General features: G+C 39.3%; 1 protein-coding gene across 1 annotated transcript in view; it reads right to left on the bottom strand.

The window, feature by feature from the left end:
* WDR3 (WD repeat domain 3) overlaps positions 1–24228 on the bottom strand; it is a gene marked incomplete at its 5' end in the record, with an annotated part of 1037507 nt that overhangs the window by 225081 nt on the left and 788198 nt on the right. The window contains 1 exon segment of the mRNA XM_044071482.1: positions 21500–21565. Coding sequence (XP_043927417.1) covers positions 21500–21565 — 66 coding nt within the window.

The following is a 24228-nucleotide window of genomic DNA, read 5'->3' as shown; positions in this document are numbered from 1 at the left end:
CTGCTCAAATAATCTGGTACTAGATTGTGCTCTGAAGGAATACACACCACCTGAAAAGTTAACTGTGAGCCAGTTCCCAGGCCTGAACAGCCAGCCTACAGAGAAGGAAGGGCCAGAATAAGAGTTCTCATCTCTTTGATGTTGACATGGTCGGACTTCTGATTTGGGGGGGGGGGCAGAGACCTTGAACTTTCATGTGTCCACAGGAATCCCCTTACCCCATGTCTGAGGTGTCAGTGAACAGTTCTGGAGAAGGAAATGGAGGCTGAAAGGGTAGACCTGGGTTGAGGGTAAGTTGCTGAATCCACAACTTAAATTCAAAATTTGGACAAGGAAGGTGAGACATTCTGAAATCCAAAATGTGGCAATGATGAAGACAAACTGACTTGAGGTACCACTGAAGCTTCTGCATATGGAGCGTGGCAAGAGGAAGCACTGGAACAAAAGACGCCATCAATGCCAGGGCAGTCAAACTCTCTGGCTGGAATAGCAGGCAGAGGAAGAACAGACTGAAGCAATGCTGTCAAGGACAAAACTTCTGGAGGTGGAAGACAGTTCAATATTGGTACTGTCTGAATTCTGCAACCCAGGTCCATTGGATCCTGACAAAGTCAGAACAGACTTTTGGAAGGTGATAGTGAACCACAGACTTTGAAGGAGAGATATGATGAACACCAGATCCAAAAACAAGCAACTGGGAGAAGGCACCTGAAGCAACACGTCGTCTAGATAAGGAAAAATATGAATGCCTTGGAGCATGCAAATAGCAATCACAGGAGCCAGGCATTTTATGAATACCCTCGGGGCAGCAGACAGGCCAAAGGCAAAGCAGATAAATGAAAATGAGAGGAAGAAAAAGAGAAAAATATAACTTTCCTGAAAACAGGGTGAATAGGAATATGAAGGTAAGCATCCTTCAGATCCAAGGACACTAGAAAAGCCTGGGGTAGCAAAAGAGGAAACAGGGTTTGAAGAGTAAGCATCTGAAAAAAAGAAACCTTGAGAAATTTGTTCACCAAGGAAATATCCAGACTAGGTTTCCAAGTGCCCTCTTTTGAGGAAACAGGTACATCCTAGAGTAAAATCCCTTTCCTACTAGGGAAGGAGGGACAGGCTGAATAGTTCCCTGATCCAACAGGGATCCAATGACCTCTGAGAAATGAAGTTGCTCCACAGGAGGTTTGGAAATCCCTAAAACAAGGAGGGAGAGACTTCCACACCATGAAGTAACCCTGATGGATAATAAATAGAACCCAAGTATCACAGGTGATGAGATGCCAGTTTGGAAGACACAGGGAGAGCCGAAGGGACAAGGGAACTTGGGTGAGGTGTGTGGATTGGGGGGCAAAATGTCAAAGAGAAGCAGGCTCGTCAGATAAAGCAGGCTTCTGGGCCACAGAAGCCTGAGAAAACTTAGCAGGAGGAGCTTGCCTACCACCCTCCCTGCCTTTAGTGGCTTGATAAAGCTGCCTGTGAACAAAAGTAGACCTAGCAGAATTCCTCTGGAAGTTACAGATAGGACAGACAAAAAATATGTTTAAGGTCCTGCAAAGCTTCACCTTTTCTTGAACAGACAAACATATTAGCAGCAGAAGTTCCAAAGAAATTTTGTTATCTAAATAAGCACCCAGCAACTTGGCCTTAATGTCCTCAGGTAAAGACTGTAGACACAGCCAAGAGTAACCCCTCATAACAGATCCAAAGGCAGCAGCTCTGAAGAGCCACCTTAATGTGATCCATGTTTGGGATTGATATGTTAGGTGACATGACCATCAACTGAAGTATACCTAAAAAGGCACTAGAGGCAACAAAGGTTTTAGTCAACATGCAGAAGACTTGGGCAGTACAGTTGTGTAAGAACTTAACATAACAGTAGATGTCCTACTGATTACATTTGCAATATTCTAACTGTTGGGTTATCTCACCTAATAAGCTGCACATCTGTCTGAGTTACCAAAGCCAAAACCTTACATACAGCCATACGTTTGACATATGACCTAAGTCCATGGGTGTCAAGGTACCATCAGACTGTCTCAAAGCCTGGAGACAACAGAGGATACCAGATTGCAAAAGGTCAGCTAAGAGGGAAGAAGACAAAACATGGTTCCCCTCATTCCAGAAGAAGTAGGTCAAGACTAAGTTGAAAACAAATGATAGCAGAGTGGAAAGTGATACTGCAAAAATCATCAGTAAGACATTTACTGTTATGCTAAGTTCTTACACAACCATACCATGTCCTTCCTTAGATCACTGGTGCAGTGCTGTCTGGTAGTTGGCTTACAAGATTAAGGAGCTGTTTCCTGTGGTCCACAGATGCACGGCTTGATTCCCTCATCCTCCAATGCTTAACTGTGTAACTCTGAGCAAGTAACATAACCAGACTCCACTCCCAGGCTAAGTCTGAAAAATGGTCTATGGAGATCAGTGCTAGCTATGAAAACAGAATTGCAGCAGATAATAAAGACAACCTCAAGACCTTCTATAGTTATGCAAAGAATCTCCATGGCAATACCCCAATTTGCTCTGAGCTACTGCACAATAGTACCTCCTATACCAAGCCAACAGATATTGCCAATATACTGGCCAACAGATTCAGTGCCAACTTTACCCCCCCCCCCCAAAAAAAGGACCAATCACAATACCAGTAGATTGCCAGGCACCTAGTATTACTGCTGCACAGGTTAAAACAGCACTGTCCAAGGCCAAGAATATAGCTTCTATGGCACCTGACAATATCCCTGGTTGTTTTCTACAAGGACTACAGAGTAAACTGGCACCACACCTGTTTGCCCTGTTCAATCACAGTCTCACTTCAGGCTTTGTCCCTACTGAATAGCGCACTGCTAGAGTTATCCCTTCTCCACAAAGGAGGAGTGACTACAGACCTTGGGAACTACTGCCCCATTAGCCTGAACAGTCTGATATGCAAAGCTATGGAATGCATCATCATGGACCTAATAAACAAGGATAGAGGGAATCTCCAAACTCTGGATCCTACACAGTTTGGTTTTGTGAAGGGGAGATCATGTCTGCTCAACCTGGTTGACTTATTTGAGTCAGTCACCAGAGCTGTGAATGAAGGAAGGTGGTTCATACAGCCTACCTTGATCTGGCCAAGGCCTTTGATATCATTCCCCACTCAGGAATCATAGAACAACTCACTAAGCTAGGCATCAACCCCTATATCACTAGGCGGGTTGCAAACTGGCCCACAGATATAACCAACAATGTGAAAGTAGCTGACTCCAAGTCAGACTGCCGACCAGTCATGAGTGGAGTCCCACAGGGTTCGGTCCTGGGTCCTCTCCTGTTTGCTATCTACTTCTCTGAAGTCCAGAACAACACGAGGGGACTCTGGCTAACAAAGTTCGCAGACAATTGCAAGTTGGGAGCTATTATTAACTCCCCAAGTGATGTTGACATCCTGCAGAAAGGCCTCACTGAGACCAATGACTGGTGTCAGAACCAAGGCCTTAAGCTCAATGCTAAAAAATGTGTTGTCATCCTCTTTGGGAAAAACTCTGTTCCCATGAATTACCACATCGATGGTAGTCCACTGAACACAGAAGGCGTTATAAGAGATCTGGGAACACAGGTTGACAGCAACCTCTCTTCTGACCACCACACTGCCACTGTGGTCAGAAAGTCCTTCTATGTGGCACATCTCATTACTAAGGATTTTGCATCCAGGAAGAAAGAGGTCATTGTCTCCCTCTACTCTTCCCTCAACAGGCCAGTCATCAAGTACAATGACCCATTTGGCATGTACCTCACTAGACACCTGAAACAACTGTAGAGGCCGGAAAAGTACCTCACAAAGATGATCCTAGGCCTTAAACAGTTGTCTTATATGGACAGACTCAAAAAACTCCAACTATTCTCAGTTTCATATCGCCTGCTTAGAGGTAATCTCTGCTTGACTTACAAAGCCATGTCTGACCCAGCTCTGTTAGAAATGCTACAGCTACAGAAATCCCAATCCCTCCACACCACAAACTCCAGAGACCTCACCCTCATTACCACAATCAACAGAACATGCTGGAGGGGGCAGGTTCATAACCCAGATACTGCCCATGCTATGGAACAGGCTTCCCATACATGTCAAACAGAGCACCTCACTGGCCCTCTTCAAGAGAAATCTTGGTGAGTGGATGGGAAATTGAAAATTCACCCCGGGGATCACTCCAGTGGCTCTACTCGATAGAGGCACTGTGAACTAATGTCGGGCGGCCCAATGCCAGGGTAATCCTATGGGCTAGGCTTGTAAAGGCTCCAGGGCCATTAGCCTAGTACACACCTATGAACCTATACAACAAATATAAAATAAAATAAATTCTAACTATTGGGGATTCCCAAAGCTTAGAAAGTGTTGAGGGTGGATGGATCAGTAATCCAGAGAGAGAACTGACTTATCAAAGGAATCTCTGGATCTAGAGAAAGCATCTACCCTGTAATGTTTGGTAAAGATATGTACCAAGGACCAACTTGCTGCTTGTAGAACGGCTTTGAGTCCACATCTTTGTAAAAGCCCCCTGAACAGGTCATTGTTCTACTTGAATGTGCTTTTACTGTGGAAGTTAATGATTTGCCACAGTCTTCTTCTTTAGGCTTTTCCCATTTAGGGGTTGCCACAGCGGATCACCTGTTCGCTCATGATTGGTAGTGGAGTTTTATGGTGTCGAGTTGCCAGCCCGGCGCCCAACCTTCCACAGAAGGCACACACACACGCATGCACTCACACCTAGGGCCAAATTTAGAGTGTCCAATCCACCTACAACATGTCTTTGGGATGTGGGAGGAAACCGGAGCACCTGAAGGAAAGCCTCGCAACCACAGGGAGGACATGCAGACTCCACACAGAAAACACCCCAGCCGAGGATCGAACCAGAGAACCTCTTGTTGTGAGGCAGCAACGCCAACTGCTGCACCACCGTAATGAACAAAAAGAAACTGACTTACCAATCCAGTTTGCAATGCTCTGTTCTGAAACTATTTTTCCCAGTTTGTCTTCTTGAAAGAAAACAAACAACTGGTCAGTCTTGTGGATGGCCTTGGTTTTGACCAAATAAAATTTGAGCTGCCTATGTACATCCAGGAAATGGAGCATTCTCTCTCTCTGTCCCCTATTCTGAAGATTAGGGAAGAAAGTAGGGAGACTGATGGCCTAGATGAGGAGAGCTCATTAAGTACTTTACGCATAAATGAAAGGTTGGCCCCCAGAGATACTATGTTCTTATATAAAACAAGGAAGGAAGGAAGTGCTAGAAAGGCTTAGAGCTCAGAAACTCTTATCTGAAGTAAGAGCTACCAGAAGTATGGTTTTCCAAGTAAAGAATATGACAGAAGCAGAGGGTGCAGGTTCAAAGGAAGGAAGAGTGAGTTTTTCATGGACAAAATTAAGTTTGCAAATAGGTAGAATAGCCTATGAGTTTTTAAATGGAGGATGCCCTCAAGAAATCATTTCACCTGTAGGCTAGAATGGAGTGCAGAGTCTAGAGATAAGCATGCAGAAATGGCAGAAAGGTGTGCCTTGAATGAAGCATGGGAAAGACCAGGTTTAAGTAACTCATACAAATAAGATAGGATAGCAAGAACTCCCTATTGAATAGGGTCCTGTTGTTTTGCCTGACACCAGATAGAAAATATTTTCTATTTGGATCTCTTAGTAATAGGTTTCCTTGTCTCCATGCCACCTGAAGGACATGTCCTCAGAAACTGGTGTCTGAAAGGGATCAGAATCCTATTATCCATAATAATATATTGGGATGAAAGGTTGGGGGTGAAGTAGTGAGCCACTGTGTTGTGTTAAAAACTCCACTCAGTGGGGTAACATGTGGTGATGACCCCTGACTAGATGGTAAAGTAGGGGAAACCAATGCTGCCTTGGATAAAAGGGAGTTACAAGTAAAACTTCTAGACTGTCTTTCTGGATCTTTAACAAGACATTGGAGAGCACTGGTAGAGGAGGGAAAACAGAAAGAAACCTCCCTTTCCAAGGAAAGGACATGGCATTCATCATTCATGCCCAAGGGCAAGTAGTTCTGGAACAAAGCAGATGCAGCTGCTTGTTGTGGGTGGAGGCAAAAAAAAACTGAGGGATACCACATTTATGGACTGTGTGTAGGAAGATTTCTCTGTTCAGCATCCATTTGTGAGGGTCTTCCATTGATCTGCTTAGGAAGTCTGCTTGGACATTGTCCTATGAAGGAATGTCAACTACTTGGAGGGACAGGTTTGCTTTTATGGCCTGTTGCACTGCCACAAGAGCCTGTCTGCACAGCAGCTGATAAGCTCTTTTCCCACCTGCTTGGTTATGTACCACGTGACTGTAGTGTTGTCTGTGAAAATTATGAGGAGGCCTGGAGACCAGATATAGGCAAAGACAGGGAAAGCCTGAAAAACAGTCTGGATCTCCTTTCTTTCTCCTGATTTAGTGCCCATTGGTCCTGGACTCTCAGGAAGCCTTGTCCATGCCCCCCATGTAATTTGTAAAGCATCTGTGTGCAATTCCTGGTAGAGTATCTGCAACTTGAATGTCAGGCCAAGGTTGAGATTTACCTGTGATACCCACCATTGGAATCCTTTCTTCAAGCAGGGTAGGAGTGACATCTGGGAGTCTAGATGATGGGAGTGCTGGGACCAAGTAGAATTCAGGAAACATTAATTCTTCCTCATATAGAGTTTGGTACAGGGGACAATGGCTATAGTTGCAGCCACGAATCTCAGTAGTTTGTTATTCTACAGAACGCCCGCAGGAAATGGAAAACAAAAAATGTGCCCTCAGTTTAGAAGAAACCGAGCTAAGAGAAGAGTTATTTGACTTAATAGAGGCATACATATTAAGATCAATGAAAGAAATAGACTGCAGAAGGTCAATAAACCCCAAAAAGTCAGAAGTTTGATAAATGAACACAGCAATTAGGACTGTCCATAGAGATTCATGAAATATAACAGAAGTAAACAGGATATATTACTGTGCAGCTAAATTAATAACTGATAAAGTTCTACCACAACAACACAGGGTAGTAAGGGAGAGAAAAGGGAGAAATCAAATACCATCCAGGAAGTATCGAAAAGAGAAAACTATAAACCAACAAAGGCAAGAAGTGTCACTGTTACAAGAGTATAGAAGAGGGAACAGATCAACAAAAATACTTAGAAAGACTGACATGATAAAAACAATCTGCAGTATTGGAACATATCAGGATCTATCATGCACTGTCATAAATAAACTAAAAATCTCAGCACAGATGGAAAAATTTAGCAGATACACAGATAAATATAAAGAAAAAGTACAAAATAAGCAATTTATTGACACCCAAAATGTTTTACAGAGAATTGAGAGATAAAGTAAAAGGAATTGAAAGACCACCAAAAAAGGAAGAAATACATACATTTTGGAGAAGTATCTATGAAGATCCTGTGGAACATAACAAAGATGCTAAATGGATAGAAATAGTAAAAGAAAGAATAAAAAGTTTAAAGGAAGAGGATATGAAATGGGATGAAGTAACAGCCAGAGAGAATGAAACAAAGATAAGAAAATCCTTTAATTGGAAAACCCCAGGCCCACATGCAGTACCTAACTTCGGGTTGAAAGTATTAACATTTTTGCATGAAGATTTAGCCATGAGTAAGAATTATTTACATGCACACCCCGAACAGACACCGACCTTGCTAACAGGAAAAACAATGCTCCTACTTAAGAGTGAACCTGCAAGCTATCCTAAAACTTATAGGCCAGTAACTTGCCTTCTGACAATGTATAAACTATACACTGGAATTGATGCCACCAGAGTTTATAGTCATTTAGAAGAAAACTCAATTATAACAATAGAACAAAAGGGCAATAAAATAAAGCCATATGGAAGAAAGGATCATTTGTTGTTAAATAAAGTCATAGTGGAGAACTACAAAAAGGGGAAGAATTTAAGTATGGCATGAATTGACTACAAAAAAGCATTTGGTAGTATCCCACATTCATGGATAAAAGAGTGCTTTAAAATGTATAAAATACACCCTACACTTATTGACTAGATTACAGTGACCATGAAACAGTGGCAGACCACTTTGCAATTAAGTCACGATAAAGGACAACTTACTATTCCAGGGATAAAAATTCAAAGGGGGATAATTCCATTGCGACTCTCTGTCACCTCTGTTATTCTGCCTTGCCCTTAACCCATTAAGCTGTCTACTTAACAGCTTAGGTCATGGTTATAATTTGGCTCCTAGAAAACAGCAACCTGCAAAGACTTATCTTCTCTTTGTCAATGATTTGAAAATGTATAACTTATCACATAAGGAACTGAAAGCACAACCGCAAGTTGTGAAAACTTTGTCAGATGATATAAGAACGTCATTTGTTCTTTTGATAAATGTGTAAAAGCAACCTTTAAAGCACTACTGGCCGACATCAAACATAAAATTCATTTTTCGCATTTAGTCATCAAAGAAGCTGGATATATAAATTATTTTATGGAGAATAGATAAATATCTATAAATAATATAAACTCGTATACAACCATTAAGAAAACATCAGTTTGGGACAAAAATGTGATATAAAAGAACTTGAGCAAGAGGGAGTGTATAAATATTTGGGAATTGATGAAGGATCAACAATAAAACATGAACCAATGTGAATAAAACTTAGTAAGGATTACTATACAAGACTTGAATTAATTCTGAAAACAGCGCTGACAATCTAGGAACAAAATCCAAGCTATAAACCAATTTGCTCTTCCTGACCTAACTTACAGTTTTGGAGTGATTGACTGGTCCCAAAATGTGCTGGATAGATTAGATAGGGAAAAAAAAGGATGCTTCATGGTCACCAAATGATTTATAAAAATAAGTGTATACCAAGATTATATATTCCCCGTTCGGAAGGAGGGATGGGCCTCCTTGAAATTGATTACATGTATACATCTGCAACCGTGGGACTCCACACATACCTGCTGATGCTGACCTCACAAGACCCAAACGTAGAGAAAGTTTTGAAACCTGAGGAGAATAAATCTAAGATGACATCTTTGCTTAGGCTAGCAGAAGCATATCAGAGTTAAGCAGGAATGGAAATCAAACCACAAGTAAATAAAAATCAGGTAACAGCTGAATGTGCCAAAAAACAACAGGAAGAATATAAGGTGAAGGACCAGATGAGAAGGCAAGAAATGTGGAAAATGCATAAATATAGTTGCAAGTATAGAAAACTTCTGGAAGAAGCTCATGTTGATCAGGAACAAATGCAAGAATGGTTAAGGAGAGGTGAATTTAAACCAAGAGATGAAAGGTTAATATTGGCAGCACAAGATAGAGGAATATGTACACGTTGGTTTACAAAGTCCATTGAACATTTGGGAGAAACAGACAAATTAATGTTTTGTAAAACAGAATTGAAAACAGTTGCACACCTCGTTGATGGTTGCAACATACTAATGGCAGAAGGACTTTATACTGAAAGGCACAATAATATGGTGAGACTGTTGCATTGGGGATTGTGCAAACATTATGCTATTGAAGTGGCTGAAAAACACTGGAAATATGAGGCACAAAGTATCACAGAAAATGATGAAGTCTACATCACATGGGATCATCCATTACCAACAGTTCAAAAGACAGATGCTAGAAAACCAGATATAGCGGTCCAGGAAAAGAAGACAAAAGTAGCACTGATCACTGAAATTGCCATACCCAGTGACTACAGTGTCCTGCATACAGACAGACACAAAGTCATAAAATATCATAATTTGCAGGCAAAAACAAGAGCAATGTGGAAGAAGGATACCCAGATATTTCCAATAGTAGTAGAAGCAATGGGTTTTATAAAAAAAAAAAAGAGTACAATCATATTTAGATATGTTACCAATACATGTAACTCCATATGAGTTTCAGGAGGAATCATTACTGGGCACATTGAGGGTGCTGCGAAGAGCACTACTGGCCGACATCAAACAGTGAAACAATACTAATTTCATGAACTTTAATAGTACTTTGACTTAGGAATGGGGTCCAGTCCTGTCATGGTATTAGAAACCCAAAAGATTTGGAGAAATTATAAAAAAAAGGGAGTTTGGTAAAGGGGACAATGGCTATAGTTGCAGCCATGAATCTCAGTGTCCTGAGAACTTCCTTACAATGCAAGTTTGAAGAAATTGGACTGCTTGAAGTTGATCATGAACCCCAAACTCTGAAGGAGGAAGATAGCAAAACTGAGATGGAAGGAGGACTGTCTACTGAGAAGGTGCCTGTACTAACAGATCATACAGGTATGGGAATATTTGGATTTCCCGAGTTCTATGAAAAGCTATGACTGACGTCATACACTATGAACACCCTGGGGACTGTAGAGATCCTAAAAGGGTAAAGCAGAGAACTGAAAGTGTGACTTACAAGCAAAAAATATTACAAATTTCCTGAATGCAGGGTGAATGGGAATGTGGCGGTAGGCAACCTTCAGACCCAGGGATACCAGGAAAGCCTGATGAAAAATGATGAGCAAGAGATTCTGAAGTGATAACATCTTGAACCAAGCTTGGTTGAGCAGGGCTTGAACAATAGGAGGTAGGAGCTTTACCTGACTGGGAGGGAGAGGAGGTATGCCTTTGAATGGAAACATTTCCTTCTATGCCATCCTGTAACCCTTTTGATCAAAGGAAAGGACCCATTTCTCTCTGATAATGAGTTGCCAATTTGTAAGAGATAAAGTTAGTCTTTTTGGTGGGGTGGGGGAGCAATGGACCGAGGTGGACAGGAGGAGGTAAGAAGTCAGGCTGATCTGCCTGGGGGAGGGGCCTCCCAGACTTGGAATCCTTGTCTGGGTTATACTGAAATCTTTTTTGGGCAATTTCTAGCCCTTGTGTGGGTGTCTAACTCCCAGAGAGAGGAGGTTGGTTTAGCCGGGTAGATTCTCTGGTATCTGGGTATAGAAGTGAGGAAGAATTGTCTGAAATCTTTCATAATCTTACTTTGTTCATGCAATGTTTTAGACAAGTTGGCTGCTTCAGAACCAAGTAAAAGTCCCTGTTCAGAGTAGAGTCTAGTAATTTGGCTTTGATGTCCTCAGGCAGAGACTGAGAATTAAGCCGTGTATCCCTTCTGATAACAGATCCAGTAGCAGCTGTTCTGAAGGAGGCTTCCACTGCATTACAGCTGCACATGATGCTAGCCAGCTGTGAAACCTGAGCCACTATAGATATGGCCTGTTGCTTACTGCCTAGCACATCCAAGGTAGACAAGAGTTTTACTTAAATTTCCAAAAACAGATAGGAAACCTTTTGTTATTTGGGTCTGATAATTCATAGCTCTGAAAGACAAACTGGAAGACTTTTTTCCACAGTCGGTCTACTACCCATATTGTTCTTATCAGAGGGGAGGGCATTAGTAGCAGACAGAGGTTTAGAGGGCTTGTCTGTAGGCAGAGAAAAAGCAGGAGGGTCTGCCAAAGGATTCTTATACAGAAACTTTAAATCTTTTGGCGTTTTATAAAATCTATCAGGCCTCTTAATGAGCTGGTGGCAAAGGATCAGGGGCAGTGGAAGTAGAGGCAAAGGCTTCTAGAACATGAGAAATTGGTGCAGATGCAAGGGTGCCTCCCCCTAACAAATTGTAATACCTTTTTTGTACATCAGAGATTTATGTGGATTACCACTCAAAATGCAACATCATTTTGGAAATGGCTTCTCCAAAGGTAGCTTCCTCTACTGTAGAATCAGGGGATACGGAGTCTTTATCATCAGATGCTACTTCACCTGGGTGTGAATCAAGGAAGAGCAAGCCAGAGAATGTTCATTAGACTCAGACTCTGCCTCATCATCAGCAAAGGAAGAATCTAGATGTCTCGTGAGTAGTATCAGTAGCTGGAGCTGAAGAGAGAGAGAAAAGATGGTGGTTTTAGTGTCAGACAACCTTAAAAAGGTCTTGGGAGAAATTCACCCACTCCTTTTCTTGGGACATCTAAGAGGAGGAAACATTTCTGTTTTTTTCATTTTTTCTTCTTTGGTGTGATACCCCACTTTATCAAGAAGCGGTAGATCCGACCCCGGGCCATACCTCAATCAGTGACTCAGGTATTTCTTCTCTCACTAAAATTTATGAAATACCCTTGGGCCCTTCTGAAAAGATTAGATGAGGTTTCCCCTTATCAATGACATCGGTAATATCAGTTGTTTTGGACATGTATGAATCAGATGCCATATCAGCCTCCTGCATGGTTACAGTAGCGGGAGTCTGAAGAACCATCAGACTTAACGCGGATTCTGAAACCCCAGCAGGTACATCCTCATCTGTCTAGGCAGTTGGAATATCAGGCTTAGACCTCTTAAACAACTTTTCTGGGATAGGTGGGATATCAGTAGTGGAGGGATCTAACATTTTACGAACAAACTCACTCGGAAAAACAGAAAACTTTTAAAACAACAAAGGCGGGTAGCACTGTCAGCAGAGTCGGAGAACCAAATATACTTCAAACAAACACTGTTTAATGAGCGCTTTCGGTAGGATCAGTGTCCTACCTTCTTCAGACAACTAGAAATCAATTAACAAGGTATTTAAAACATGAAAAACGTCACAATTGAGCAATTAGTAAAAAACCATAAAGAAAGATACTTGTCCTTAAAGCTGCAATGGATTACCTAATGCTGCACACTATATATATATATATATATATATATATATATATATATATATATATATATATATATATATATATACACACACATTCATTTTTCGCATTTAGTCATCAAAGAAGCTGGATATATAAATTATTTTATGGAGAATAGATAAATATCTATAAATAATATAAACTCGTATACAACCATTAATAAAGAAAAAAAAAATATATATAGATATTATATATATTTTAAAAATATGTAATTATATTTCTGTAAAGAATTAATATAATAAATATGTTTAAATATGAGTATATGTTAAATTTATTTCAATATAAAATGAGTTACATTTCTTTCAATATAAAATTAATCTAAAACGTGTGTAAAAATGTTTATATACCAACACATATAAAAACACATATCAGGGGCAGCCTAAAACTAAACACTCTAACAGTAAGCAATCAAGAAAAGATAAAACATTACTATATAGAACAACTTGCCAACATAAACTCAAGATGGAATAGAGTATGTGTCTCATACATATAACATATCCCTACAAAATAAAACAATAGGTAGATTCATACAACACTAATTAGGTCATCTATTTAAAGCCAAACGTTTTAAGATACATTTAATAGATAAATATTCATTTAGACCTGGATATATGTGGGCTTCAGTTCTAATCTGCCACATAATTTCGTCAACTTCTAGATTTAACTGCCAAGGACCACCTCTGAGATCTAGATGCCTTTGTTTTAAAATCGAAAATTTAAAACCATGGTCAGGGAAGTCAACAATATGCCTGGCCAAGGCATTATTCATATATTTTTTTACTAATGGCATAAACATGCTCATGAATTCGTTGTCTTAATTTTCTCTCAGTCTTTCCTATGTAGAATGTGGAACACTGAGAACAAGTAGCTACATATATAACGCCTTTAGTATGGCAGTTGTACCTTCCATTTATGAAAAATGCTTTGTCTTTTAACATAATTTTGTTGTTTCCATGAATAAACTTACATTGGTGACATGCACCACATTTATACATTCCAGAATTACCATGGATTGAAGATGCTACATTCCTTTCTAAAATAGATTTTAAATTTGCCCCTCTTCTAAAAGTAATTTTAGTTTTAAACCTAACAAGTTTAAGTAGCCCTTTGTCCTCTATTATAATGGACCAATTCTTGTATAAAATTTCTTTCATATTATAATGGTCCAGCGAATAGGTACAAAGAAAACTTACTCTGTAATCTAATTCTGCCTTACAGGGAGACTGATCATTAACTGCCATCAAAGTGTTAGGAGTTGGGGATGAGCTATTTGCCAACAAGGGCCTAAAATGACCTACTTCTCTTTTATTACTGACCTCCAAGCAAACAGAATCTATTAAAGGCCCTGGATATCCTCGACTTATAAACATACTCTTTAGAAGTGAACATTCCAAATAAAAGTCTGTATCATCAGTGACCATCCTAGCCGCTCTCACCAATTGTCATTTCACAACAGCTTTCTTTTGGTGAAATGGATGGCTACTCGTAAAATGTAGAAACGAGTTTGAATAGGACGGTTTTCTATACATCACACTCTTGTACCTACCATTAGTTGTGTCTTTAACAAGATCAACATCCAAATAGTCAATTGCCGTTTCCTCGACTTTAAAAGTAAATTCGAAGTCAGTCAGTCATAGATTGTATACTATTTATAAAAGCAGGAATAAGTGCTTTAGGGCCTTTCCATATAATAAATATATCATCCTGGTACCGAGTGTACCAGGCTACATTTCCTATAAATACATCAATTTGAAAAAGCAATGATCTCTCCCTATATGTCATGATGCAATTCACAAAACTACCCCCACACGGGGAGCCCATGGCTATGCCGGTTCTTTGAAGGAAGAAGCGTCCATCAAAAATCATATAATTGTTTTTTAATACAATTTCAAGTAATGTCTCCACCAAACAGATAGTTTTCTCTTCTATTTGTTTAAGGATCATAAATTCTCTGATCCATTCAAGGCCAAGAGACTGTGGGATAACTGTGTAGAGGTCCCTAACATCAATTGTAAGGAAAATGGAGTCCCTAGAATATTCCAATTTACTAATATTTTCTAAAAAAAAACTCCATGAATCCTTACATATTTGAATTTCCTGCTCAATTAGTGGCCTTAAAATACTATCAATGTATTTTGCACACCCATAAGTAATGGAACCTCTACCATCTACAATTGGCCTAAAGGGGGGGTCATAATAACTTTTGTGAATTTTTGGAGAACCAAAAAGAGCAGGAATTTTAGGAGCATTCATTGTCAAAAACTGGTGTAGATCAAGATCTATAGTTCCCTCCAGAAACAAGTCATTAAGCACTATATTAATTTTCTTATACGCTATATTGATTTCATTAATACTAACTGGAGTATAAACTTCAGTTTGCAAATATTTATCCATATATGACACACAAACTTTTTGGTCCATAAATACAAGACTTCCACCTTTATCGGGTTTCATAACCCTATTATCACAATTGTGTAGTAGTTTAATAAAATCACTTTCTTGTTCTGTAATGTTAGACATTTTATTCCCACTTTTTTATGATTATTACTTATAGATCTTAGGTCCATCTCACAAATCTTTTCAAAAGTATTGAGAATACTATGTAGTGGAAGATTAAAAAGACTAGACACTCGTTGTGTTAGTTAGGGATAGAACACCCCTCATGCAAACCTGCAGGTTAAGTTTAAGCACAAAAAGTTTTAAGTCCAGGATTGCCCTTACCAAGTCGATATTGTTATCTGGGACAAAAGATAAGCCTTTTGAGAAAAAATTAATCATCTCCTCAGAAACCTCCAAAGAGGTATAGTTATAGATCTTAAAGTCACCTTTTGAACTAGTAAGGACTTTAGGCACATGTTGGAGGGCACATGTCAACTCCTCCTCTGGTTCCATCCGTTTTGTGCCTGACCTTGATTTCTGTTTCCTCTGCGATTGTTGTTGTTCCTGCCACCCTGGACCATCTGATCGGTTAGGCCCCGACTGATTAGTGTTACAATTTGATCCTTGCTGGCCAGCATTAACATTGGACATATTGTTATTATTATTGTTATTATTCATTTTATTACGTCTTTCACTCCTACGTACTGGCTGGATATCTTCATGATCAATATTAACAGTACTTGAATCAAAATTGTTATCATTTTCTCTATCTTGTTCTCTAGGTGTAAGAGTTATGAGATATAGAGCCAAAAATGTTTGAGTTAAAAGGGGGGGTGGGGATAAGCCTTATTCGCAGCATAATCCTGGATATCCCTTGCAATTTTCCTTTTCTTTGTCACCAGCAATTTAGCCATGGTTGCATCAATGCTGGAAAAAATTCTGGCATAATCATATTTATATCGAAATAATTCCTTGTCTGTTTTTATTACATGTTCTAGAATTTCAAGTTCACTTTTTAGCACATTAATTTCACTTTTGTAAAAATTAATGAGCGACATAATAAATTCAGCTCCTTGTTTATCAAAAAGCCCCAACAGTTCCCGGTGAAATGTAGAATTTTCAATCAAACCTACCGGGTACCGCCATTGCCGTAACCCCTTAGGGATAATCTTTTTTTCTAGACATTTTTGCAAATAGGCGGTTTCCAACTGTAGTTTCCTACATTTAAAAAGTTTATTATCAAATTCAGAAACTGAATCAGAGAACTCACCCCTGAGTGTAATTCTTGTGCAGATAATAATCCATTAGTAGTCTTAAAAACTCATTGTTGCTTAAGAAGCTTGCCATAGATGGAAAAAGGCAAGTCTGTAGTGTTTTGAGCACCTGGCTGCTGCTCCGTGCTCAACCTGTCATCAGTATTCCTTCCTCGTTGTGCTGCAGCATCAGGAACAGGCTGTAATCCACTGTTAACAGCACTAGCAAAGCTGTTTAACGTTGGAGACCACTGTTGGGAACCCTCAACAAGCGGTGGTCCCCTAGGACAAGTATTATTTTCTTGAACTGTTTTAGAGTCTAAACGCTGGGTAAGAGAATCTACTCTACCCAGTAACACCTCAACAAGCGCCGTTAGGTTGCTGATAGCATTCGCATCCGAAGTAACGGTCCTGTTCAAGCTATTCGGCTCTTCTTGTGTAAATAAAGGTTGAGACTGTGCTCCAGTTTCGCCGCCATGTAAAAACAAAAACGAACAAACTCACTCGGAAAAACAGAAAACTTTTAAAACAACAAAGGCGGGTAGCACTGTCAGCAGAGTCAGAGAACCAAATATACTTCAAACACTGTTTAATGAGCGCTTTCGGTAGGATCAGTGTCCTACATTCTTCAAACAACTAGAAATCAATTAACAAGGTATTTAAAAAATGAAAAACGTCACAGTTGAGCAATTAGTAAAAAACCATAAAGAAAGATACTTGTCCTTAAAGCTGCAATGGATTACCTAATGCTGCACACACTAAATAAATATATATATACATATTCATTTTTCACATTTAGTCATCAAAGAAGCTGGATATATAAATTATTTTATGGAAAATAGATAAATATCTATAAATAATATATAAATAATATAAACTCGTATACAACCATTAATAAAGAAAAAATAAATATATATAGACAAGAGTATTTGATGTATGAAAACATGCTAACATACAAGAGTATGTTTATAAGTCGAGGATATCCAGGCCCTTTAATAAATTCTATTTGCTTGGAGGTCAGTAATAAAAGAGAAGTAGGTCATTTTAGGTCCTTGTTGGCAAATAGCTCATCCCCAACTCCTAACACTTTGATGGCAGTTAATGATCAGTCTCCCTATAAGGCAGAATTAGATTACAGAATAAATTTTCTTTGTACCTATTCGCTGGACCATTATAATATGAAAGAAATTTTATACAAGAATTGGTCCATTATAATAGAGGACAAAGGGCTACTTAAACTGTTAGGTTTAAAACCTAAAATTACTTTTAGAAGAGGGGCAAATTTAAAATCTATTTTAGAAAGGAATGTAGCATCTTCAATCCATGGTAATTCTGGAATGTATAAATGTGGCGCATGTCACCAATGTAAGTTTATTCGTGGAAACAACAAAATTATGTTAAAAGACAAAGCATTTTTCATAAATGGAAGGTACAACTGCCATACTAAAGGCGTTATATATGTAGCTACTTGTTCTCAGTGTTCCGCATTCTACATAGGAAAGACTGAGAGAAAATTAAGACAACGAATTCATGAGCATGTTTATGCCATTAGTAAAAAAGATATGAATAATGCCTTGGCCAGGCATATTGTTGACTTCCCTGACCATGGTTTTAAATTTTCGATTTTACAACAAAGGCACCTAGATTTCAGAGGTGGTCCTTGGCAGTTAAATCTAGAAGTTGACGAAATTATGTGGCAGATTATAACTGAAGCCCACATATATCCGGGTCTAAATGAATATATATCTATTAAATGTATCTTAAAACGTTTGGCTTTAAATAGATGACCTAATTAGTGTTGTATGAATCTACCTATTGTTTTATTTTGTAGGGATATGTTATATGTATGAGCCACATACTCTATTCCATCTTGAGTTTATGTTGGCAAGTTGTTCTATATAGTAATGTTTTTATCTTTTCTTGATGGCTTACTGTTAGAGTGTTTAGTTTTAGGCTGCCCCTGATATGTGTTTTTATATGTGTTGGTATATAAACATTTTTACACACGTTTTAGATTCATTTTATATTGAAAGAAATTTAACTCATTTTATATTGAAATAAATTTAACATATTATACTCATATTTAAATATATTATATTAATTCTTTATTGAAATATAATTACATATTTTTAAAATGTACATAATAATGTCTATATATATATTTATTTTTTCTTTATTAATGGTTGTATACGAGTTTATATTATTTCTATATTATTTATAGATATTTATCTATTTTCCAGAAAATAATTTATATATCCAGCTTCTTTGATGACTAAATGCGAAAAATGAATGTGTATATATATTTATTTAGTGTGCAGCATTAGGTAATCCATTGCAGCTTTAAGGACAAGTATCTTTCTTTATGTTTTTTTTACTAATTGCTCAATTGTGACGTTTTTCATGTTTTAAATACCTTGTTAATTGATTTCTAGTTGTCTGAAGAAGGTAGGACACTGATCCTACCGAAAGCGCTCATTAAACAGTTTGTTTGAAGTATATTTGGTTCTCCGACTCTGCTGACAGTGCTACCCACTTTTGTTGTTTTAAAAGGGATCTGACATTTTAGCTTGAGTGAGGTGTTTAAGCTGCTGGGTCTCCGACATAAAAGGTGTCTATGTAAATTTTGGAAAGGAAGGACTAGCAGATACTGCAATTTTTATAATCCTGCTTTGCATCTAGGCAGAAAAGGCACTGGAAGTAGTGATCCTTGTATGGAATCTGTCTACCACAATCGCACTTTCTCCTCCTAGCTGATACCCAAGAGAACCGAAAACACCAAAAAGTTCAAGAAAAAACAAGGAAGGTTTTCCAGCAGTCCACGCATCTGAATTAGTGAAGGAAAAATGTACCAACAAGCATGTTTAGATAAGATCTGCATTTGGACTGGTGGCAAGATTGTCTGAGGGTTTTATCCTCATACATCCATTTATGTACCTGGAATCTCATGGGATTAGGTCATACGATGGAAGTATGACTCTAAGGAAGGTTTTGGTTTTGATACCCCAGCTGGATGTCCAGGTTACTTGGCAAAATAACCCAAAAGTTAGAATGCTTAACAGTGATCAAAGGAAGGACATCAAGAGGTTCAAGCCATCTTTTGCAAAGCAAGGTAGACTGTCAAGTATCTTGCCCCATGTTGACACAAACCAGATTCTTCTGGAACAACAACAGCTTTAACCAGTTACTGAAAAAGAGTATCTTTAATTTGTACCTATGTATCATATGAGGTGAAGGAAGGAATGATTCCACTCAGGACCAGTATCTTATCTGCATTTGTAACACGCATGGAAAGTTTTGTCATGTCTTTCTGCATGTATCTCAGGGTTTTACATTTGAAGAAATTTACTCCTACATGGCCCACTACCAAGGTGTAGTCATATCTGTGAAGAGACTGGGTCCTTAGGGCCCTTGTAGTGTCAGAAATCCTGGCACCTAGAAGACAGTTCACTGTAACCCTCTCTTTTGTTTAGTCTTGTGCGTGACTAGTCAGTGTGCCTAACAGAAGAGTCACCCATCACTGAAACATTTCTGTTGCTGCTAGATTTGGAGCATCTTTGCTCAGGTGACTCTTTATGGTAGGGATGCAAGAGATGAATTAGTAGTCTTATTTTTGCAGAAACTTAATATTCTTACTTCTAGGAAGTTACCGAAGGTCCTTTCAAAACAGACACTATTTTTTTTTACCTTACCCTCTTGTGTCTATGGGCACAATGCCTTTTTTTGGCACATGCCTTGGCATCCTTCAGCCAAAACTGGGGGATGCATCTGAAGTCAAGACCCTCCCCAAACAAAAAAGCTACATAAAAACATAAAAATTACAGGTTTGGAACAATCACTTTGTGAAACCTGCAAGAAGCATCCTGAAGACCTATTCAACAAAAGAAGGAAAGACGGCAAGTCAAAAGTACCCACTGTGGACCACCACCCAGACCATTTATTGTACACTGTGGTGGTATAATACTGGGTCTTCCACTGTACATTTGACGCTAAAGCAGAGGCAGTTACTGTTAGCATGTTTTGAAACATCAAATGCTCTTACCGCACAACAGCTACTACACTGCTATGATACACTGAAGGTTTACCTGTACATGTGCTTGCTCAGTTGTACTTATTAATTTTTTTATACTGCACTTGTGCATTACTGTAAAATGTACATGGTAGCCATCTATATACAAGGCATGTACAGAATCAGTATTAATAATTATTAATATCCATACCTATTATACTGTATGAGTTGTGAGTCAACCATTACTTTTAACATAATAGCATTGCACTATTAGACACACAGTGGCATTTATGGCATAAAGCCTTACGCCTAACTACATCACTGGTATACTACCGGCAGTGTAACACCGTAATACTCACCATGCATATAACTTACTGTGCTGTCACAAATGTGATTAACTTTGAGGCTTACAATATGCAACTAAGGCAAGACATACTTATGGTGGATCACATTTACTTAAAACAGTCATGTTGCTGAAACTCTGGGTGTTCTTTGCCTTTGATACAAATCAGAGGATTGTGCACCTTTTAAATGAACAGGACCCCAATCTTTGTCAAGGACAAGCGAATGCATTTATTCAAATGTTATTCTTCCTAGCTATGAGGAACTAGACAACGACTTCCTTCTCTAGCCTCTAAACTTCAGGAAAAATAAATCTTTCTGCTATAAGAATGTGTTCAAAGTGCTAAAATATCCACTGAGAAAAATGCAAGGAACTAGTCAGCCCAGTGTCAGGGGATGGGATATCTGGCAGTATAGGCAGAAACTTTGGTTAAACTAGTGCCTCAGGTGCTGGAAATCAAGCCGGGGGGGGGAAGGACATGAATAGCCAATAATGGAATCCCCTAATCCAGAGTAATGAAGTACTACTTACTATCACCCTGGATCAAGTGATTCAAAGCCTTCAGGAGGCTAGTGAAGGGCACCAGGCAGGCAATGTCAAAAGAGTAACATAGTATTCCTCCACAGCTCACAACACGTGGGAACTTCCACACTGCATGCTCTTTGTCAAGGATTAACAGACAATTTGAAAGGACAAAACAAAAAATGCTGTCTTGATTTGTGATGGCACTGGTAGCAAGTGGCACAGATTTCACCCCCCCCCCCAACAGATGGAACAAATCGACAGCAGGTAGGCCCCTTTTACTAAAATGTCAGCTGGGTAAACAAAATAATGTTTAAATGAATGCATTTACTTACTGCTTTTACTGTCTCAATTGTTTTCTTTCCAGCAAGACCAGTTTCCCCTTGTGATTCTCCAGGCACCTGAAGTGAAAAAATATACAAGATAGTAAAAATTTGTAAAATCTTCTGATTCAGTACTTCAAATCCTATGGTCCTATAGCTTACAAAAAGGCAAACTAATTTGTCTGAGATTCGTGAAATAAATACAGAGTGGAACACCACGCAAACTTTATTATGTCCAAGAATGGTACACTTTGTGATCAGAGAAGACACTTCAAAGAAAGCTAATATCACACAGGAAAGCTTTAACTATAATACTCACAACTCTCCATACACATTATCCAAATTTCACTGTTTTTACCCTTCCTGAAAACCCTGGGCATAAACTGTTATGGGTACTGATGTAGGAATGCAGCAGCAGCACTGATTTACAGCTGTGAGGATACTCTGGCTTCATAAATGAATCTGTTCTGCATTTATGATATGGCTGAAGCACTTAAGTGCTCAATGTGTGGTCATAACTGTAGAAAGCTGCTTCTTACATTTTTACCAAGCTTGCTGCCGTTACATAGGACCTTGATTTTGTTGTCAACTTAGGGAAGACATTTTGTTTTCTCCTCAAATCTCAAAAAGGCCAAAGTGTCAGATAACCTATGTTTAAGTATGTGTAAAAGAAAGGGGTATATTTCAGCAAATAATTCAGGCTGATGGGCGTAGAAGACTTAGTAGACAAAGGCAACAGTAGAGAAATGATCCATTATTCACCAAGATATAGTAACTGGGCCTGGGCTGTATGCCAATCCGATGCTGCTCTCTGACAATGTCCCAGAAATTGTGATTCTGATGCCATTACAGGATCAGGATAAAGTCTGCTACTGGAGCCTCCCATTACATTTACTGAAATATCAGGAGTTTGCCTTATGGCAAAAAGAGACTTGACAGGTAGTGATGGAACCACTCTGTGACAATAACAGTGCGACTATAAAGAAATGGGAATAACGTAAGGGTGAACTAAAGCTAAAAAAATAAGACACAAGGAGCAGCAATTATGAAGCAAAAACAGAGATGAAATAGTTGTGTAAAATCTTACCTTAACCATAGATGTTCTTCTCTTCTATATGCTACAGTATCCATAATATGAGGGAGTCTGCCTCCGGTTGACTCGAACGTCTGGCTGTTATACCAAAGTTAAATGCTACTGCGAAGGTATGTGCGATGGTCTGCATCATACAGCATACGTCGGCCATAAACAACGTCAGGTATAAGGCGGATGTCAGCACGCACCTACCTCAGAACTGAATGCTGCCAAGCTCTAGCCCGAAGGGAACGAGTATCCAGAAGTCAGGCAAGTATCAGGGGGAAGGTGGGGGAAACTATACCACAGCACATAGAAGAGAAGGACATCTATGGTTATGTAAGATTTTACACAACTATTCTATGTCCTTCTATTCATATGCTGCAGTATCCATAGAGGGAGAATGCCAAAGCTCATGCATAAGAAGGACTGGGAGGAGGGCAAGAGGCATTTTCCACAAATCACTGCAGAACAGCCCTGGCAAATCCTGCTCTGGACCTGGAGATGATATCAAATTTGTAATGATTGGTGAAGATGTGAACAGATGACCATGTAGCTGCCTCCAAAATGGAAGCTGTATCCAAACCTTTAAAGAAGGCCCCAGAAGAAGCCACTGCTCTAGTGGAGTGTGCCTTCACTGGAGAAGGAAGCTCCTTCCAGTTAGCGGTGTAACAGAAGGTAATGGCATTAGAAATCCAGGAGGAAATAGTTTGCTTGGAAACAGGATGCCTCAGGGCTCTTGGGTGATAGGAAATAAAGAGCCTATCCAACTTATGGATGGACTTGGTCTTTGCCAAGTAGTACCTGAGCTGTCTGTGCACATCCAAAGTGTGAAGGAGCCTTTCACTAAATGACTGCGGGGATGGGAAGAAGGTAGGGAGATTGACTGCCTGATTTAGTGATATCTCATTCACTACCTTAGGGATAAAAAATGGGTTGGTACATAGGCATACCCTGTCCCAATGGAAAACTGTGAAGGGAGATGATGCCATGAGGGCTTGCAGTTCAGAAACACTTCTGGCTGAGGTAATAGCCACCAGAACAACAGTTTTTCACATCCAATGCTGTAGAGAAGAGTCCTTAGCTGGCTCAAAAAGAGCTAAGTTAAGCTTTTCTAACACAAAATTGAGATCCCATGGGGGAGAGAATGATTTCCTTAGAGGTCTGATGTGTAGAACTCCTTTCAGGAATAACTTGATTTCCAACCTGGATGCCAAGGGAGGAGTCAAAGGTAAACATGCTGAGATGGTAGATAAATGTACCTTGACGGAAGAATACGACAAGCCATTTTTCATTAGTTCACACAGGTAAGATAGAACCACTGGCAGCTCCACAGACAGTGGCTGGAAAAAAGAAGTTATGTTCTCACCATAACGTTCCATCCGAGTAGTTGTACTTCATTTGTCTTCAACCTGTGGGTTACGGATTCGTATTGGATCCGAGCCGGCAACTTTTACTAGCATCAGCTCTGAGCTCCAAATTCCTCCCCTTACCCATAATACACCTCCACTACCTTCCATCCCCAGATTGAGTTTGCTGAACCTCATAATGATAACCCGACCTGAAAAGCTTTACTTGCGACTTATACTGCAGCCCGTAGGCTGATCATATGCCAAGGTCCGGGGAGAGGAGGGAGGGATGGTTGAAGACAAATTAAGTACAACTACTC

This window comes from Protopterus annectens, chromosome 5.part0 (assembly GCF_019279795.1).
Source record: "Protopterus annectens isolate FY-2018-M chromosome 5.part0, PAN1.0, whole genome shotgun sequence".
Classification (NCBI taxonomy): domain Eukaryota; kingdom Metazoa; phylum Chordata; order Ceratodontiformes; family Protopteridae; genus Protopterus; species Protopterus annectens.
Note: the sequence above shows the minus strand (reverse complement) of the source record. Positions and strands in the feature narration are given on the sequence as shown.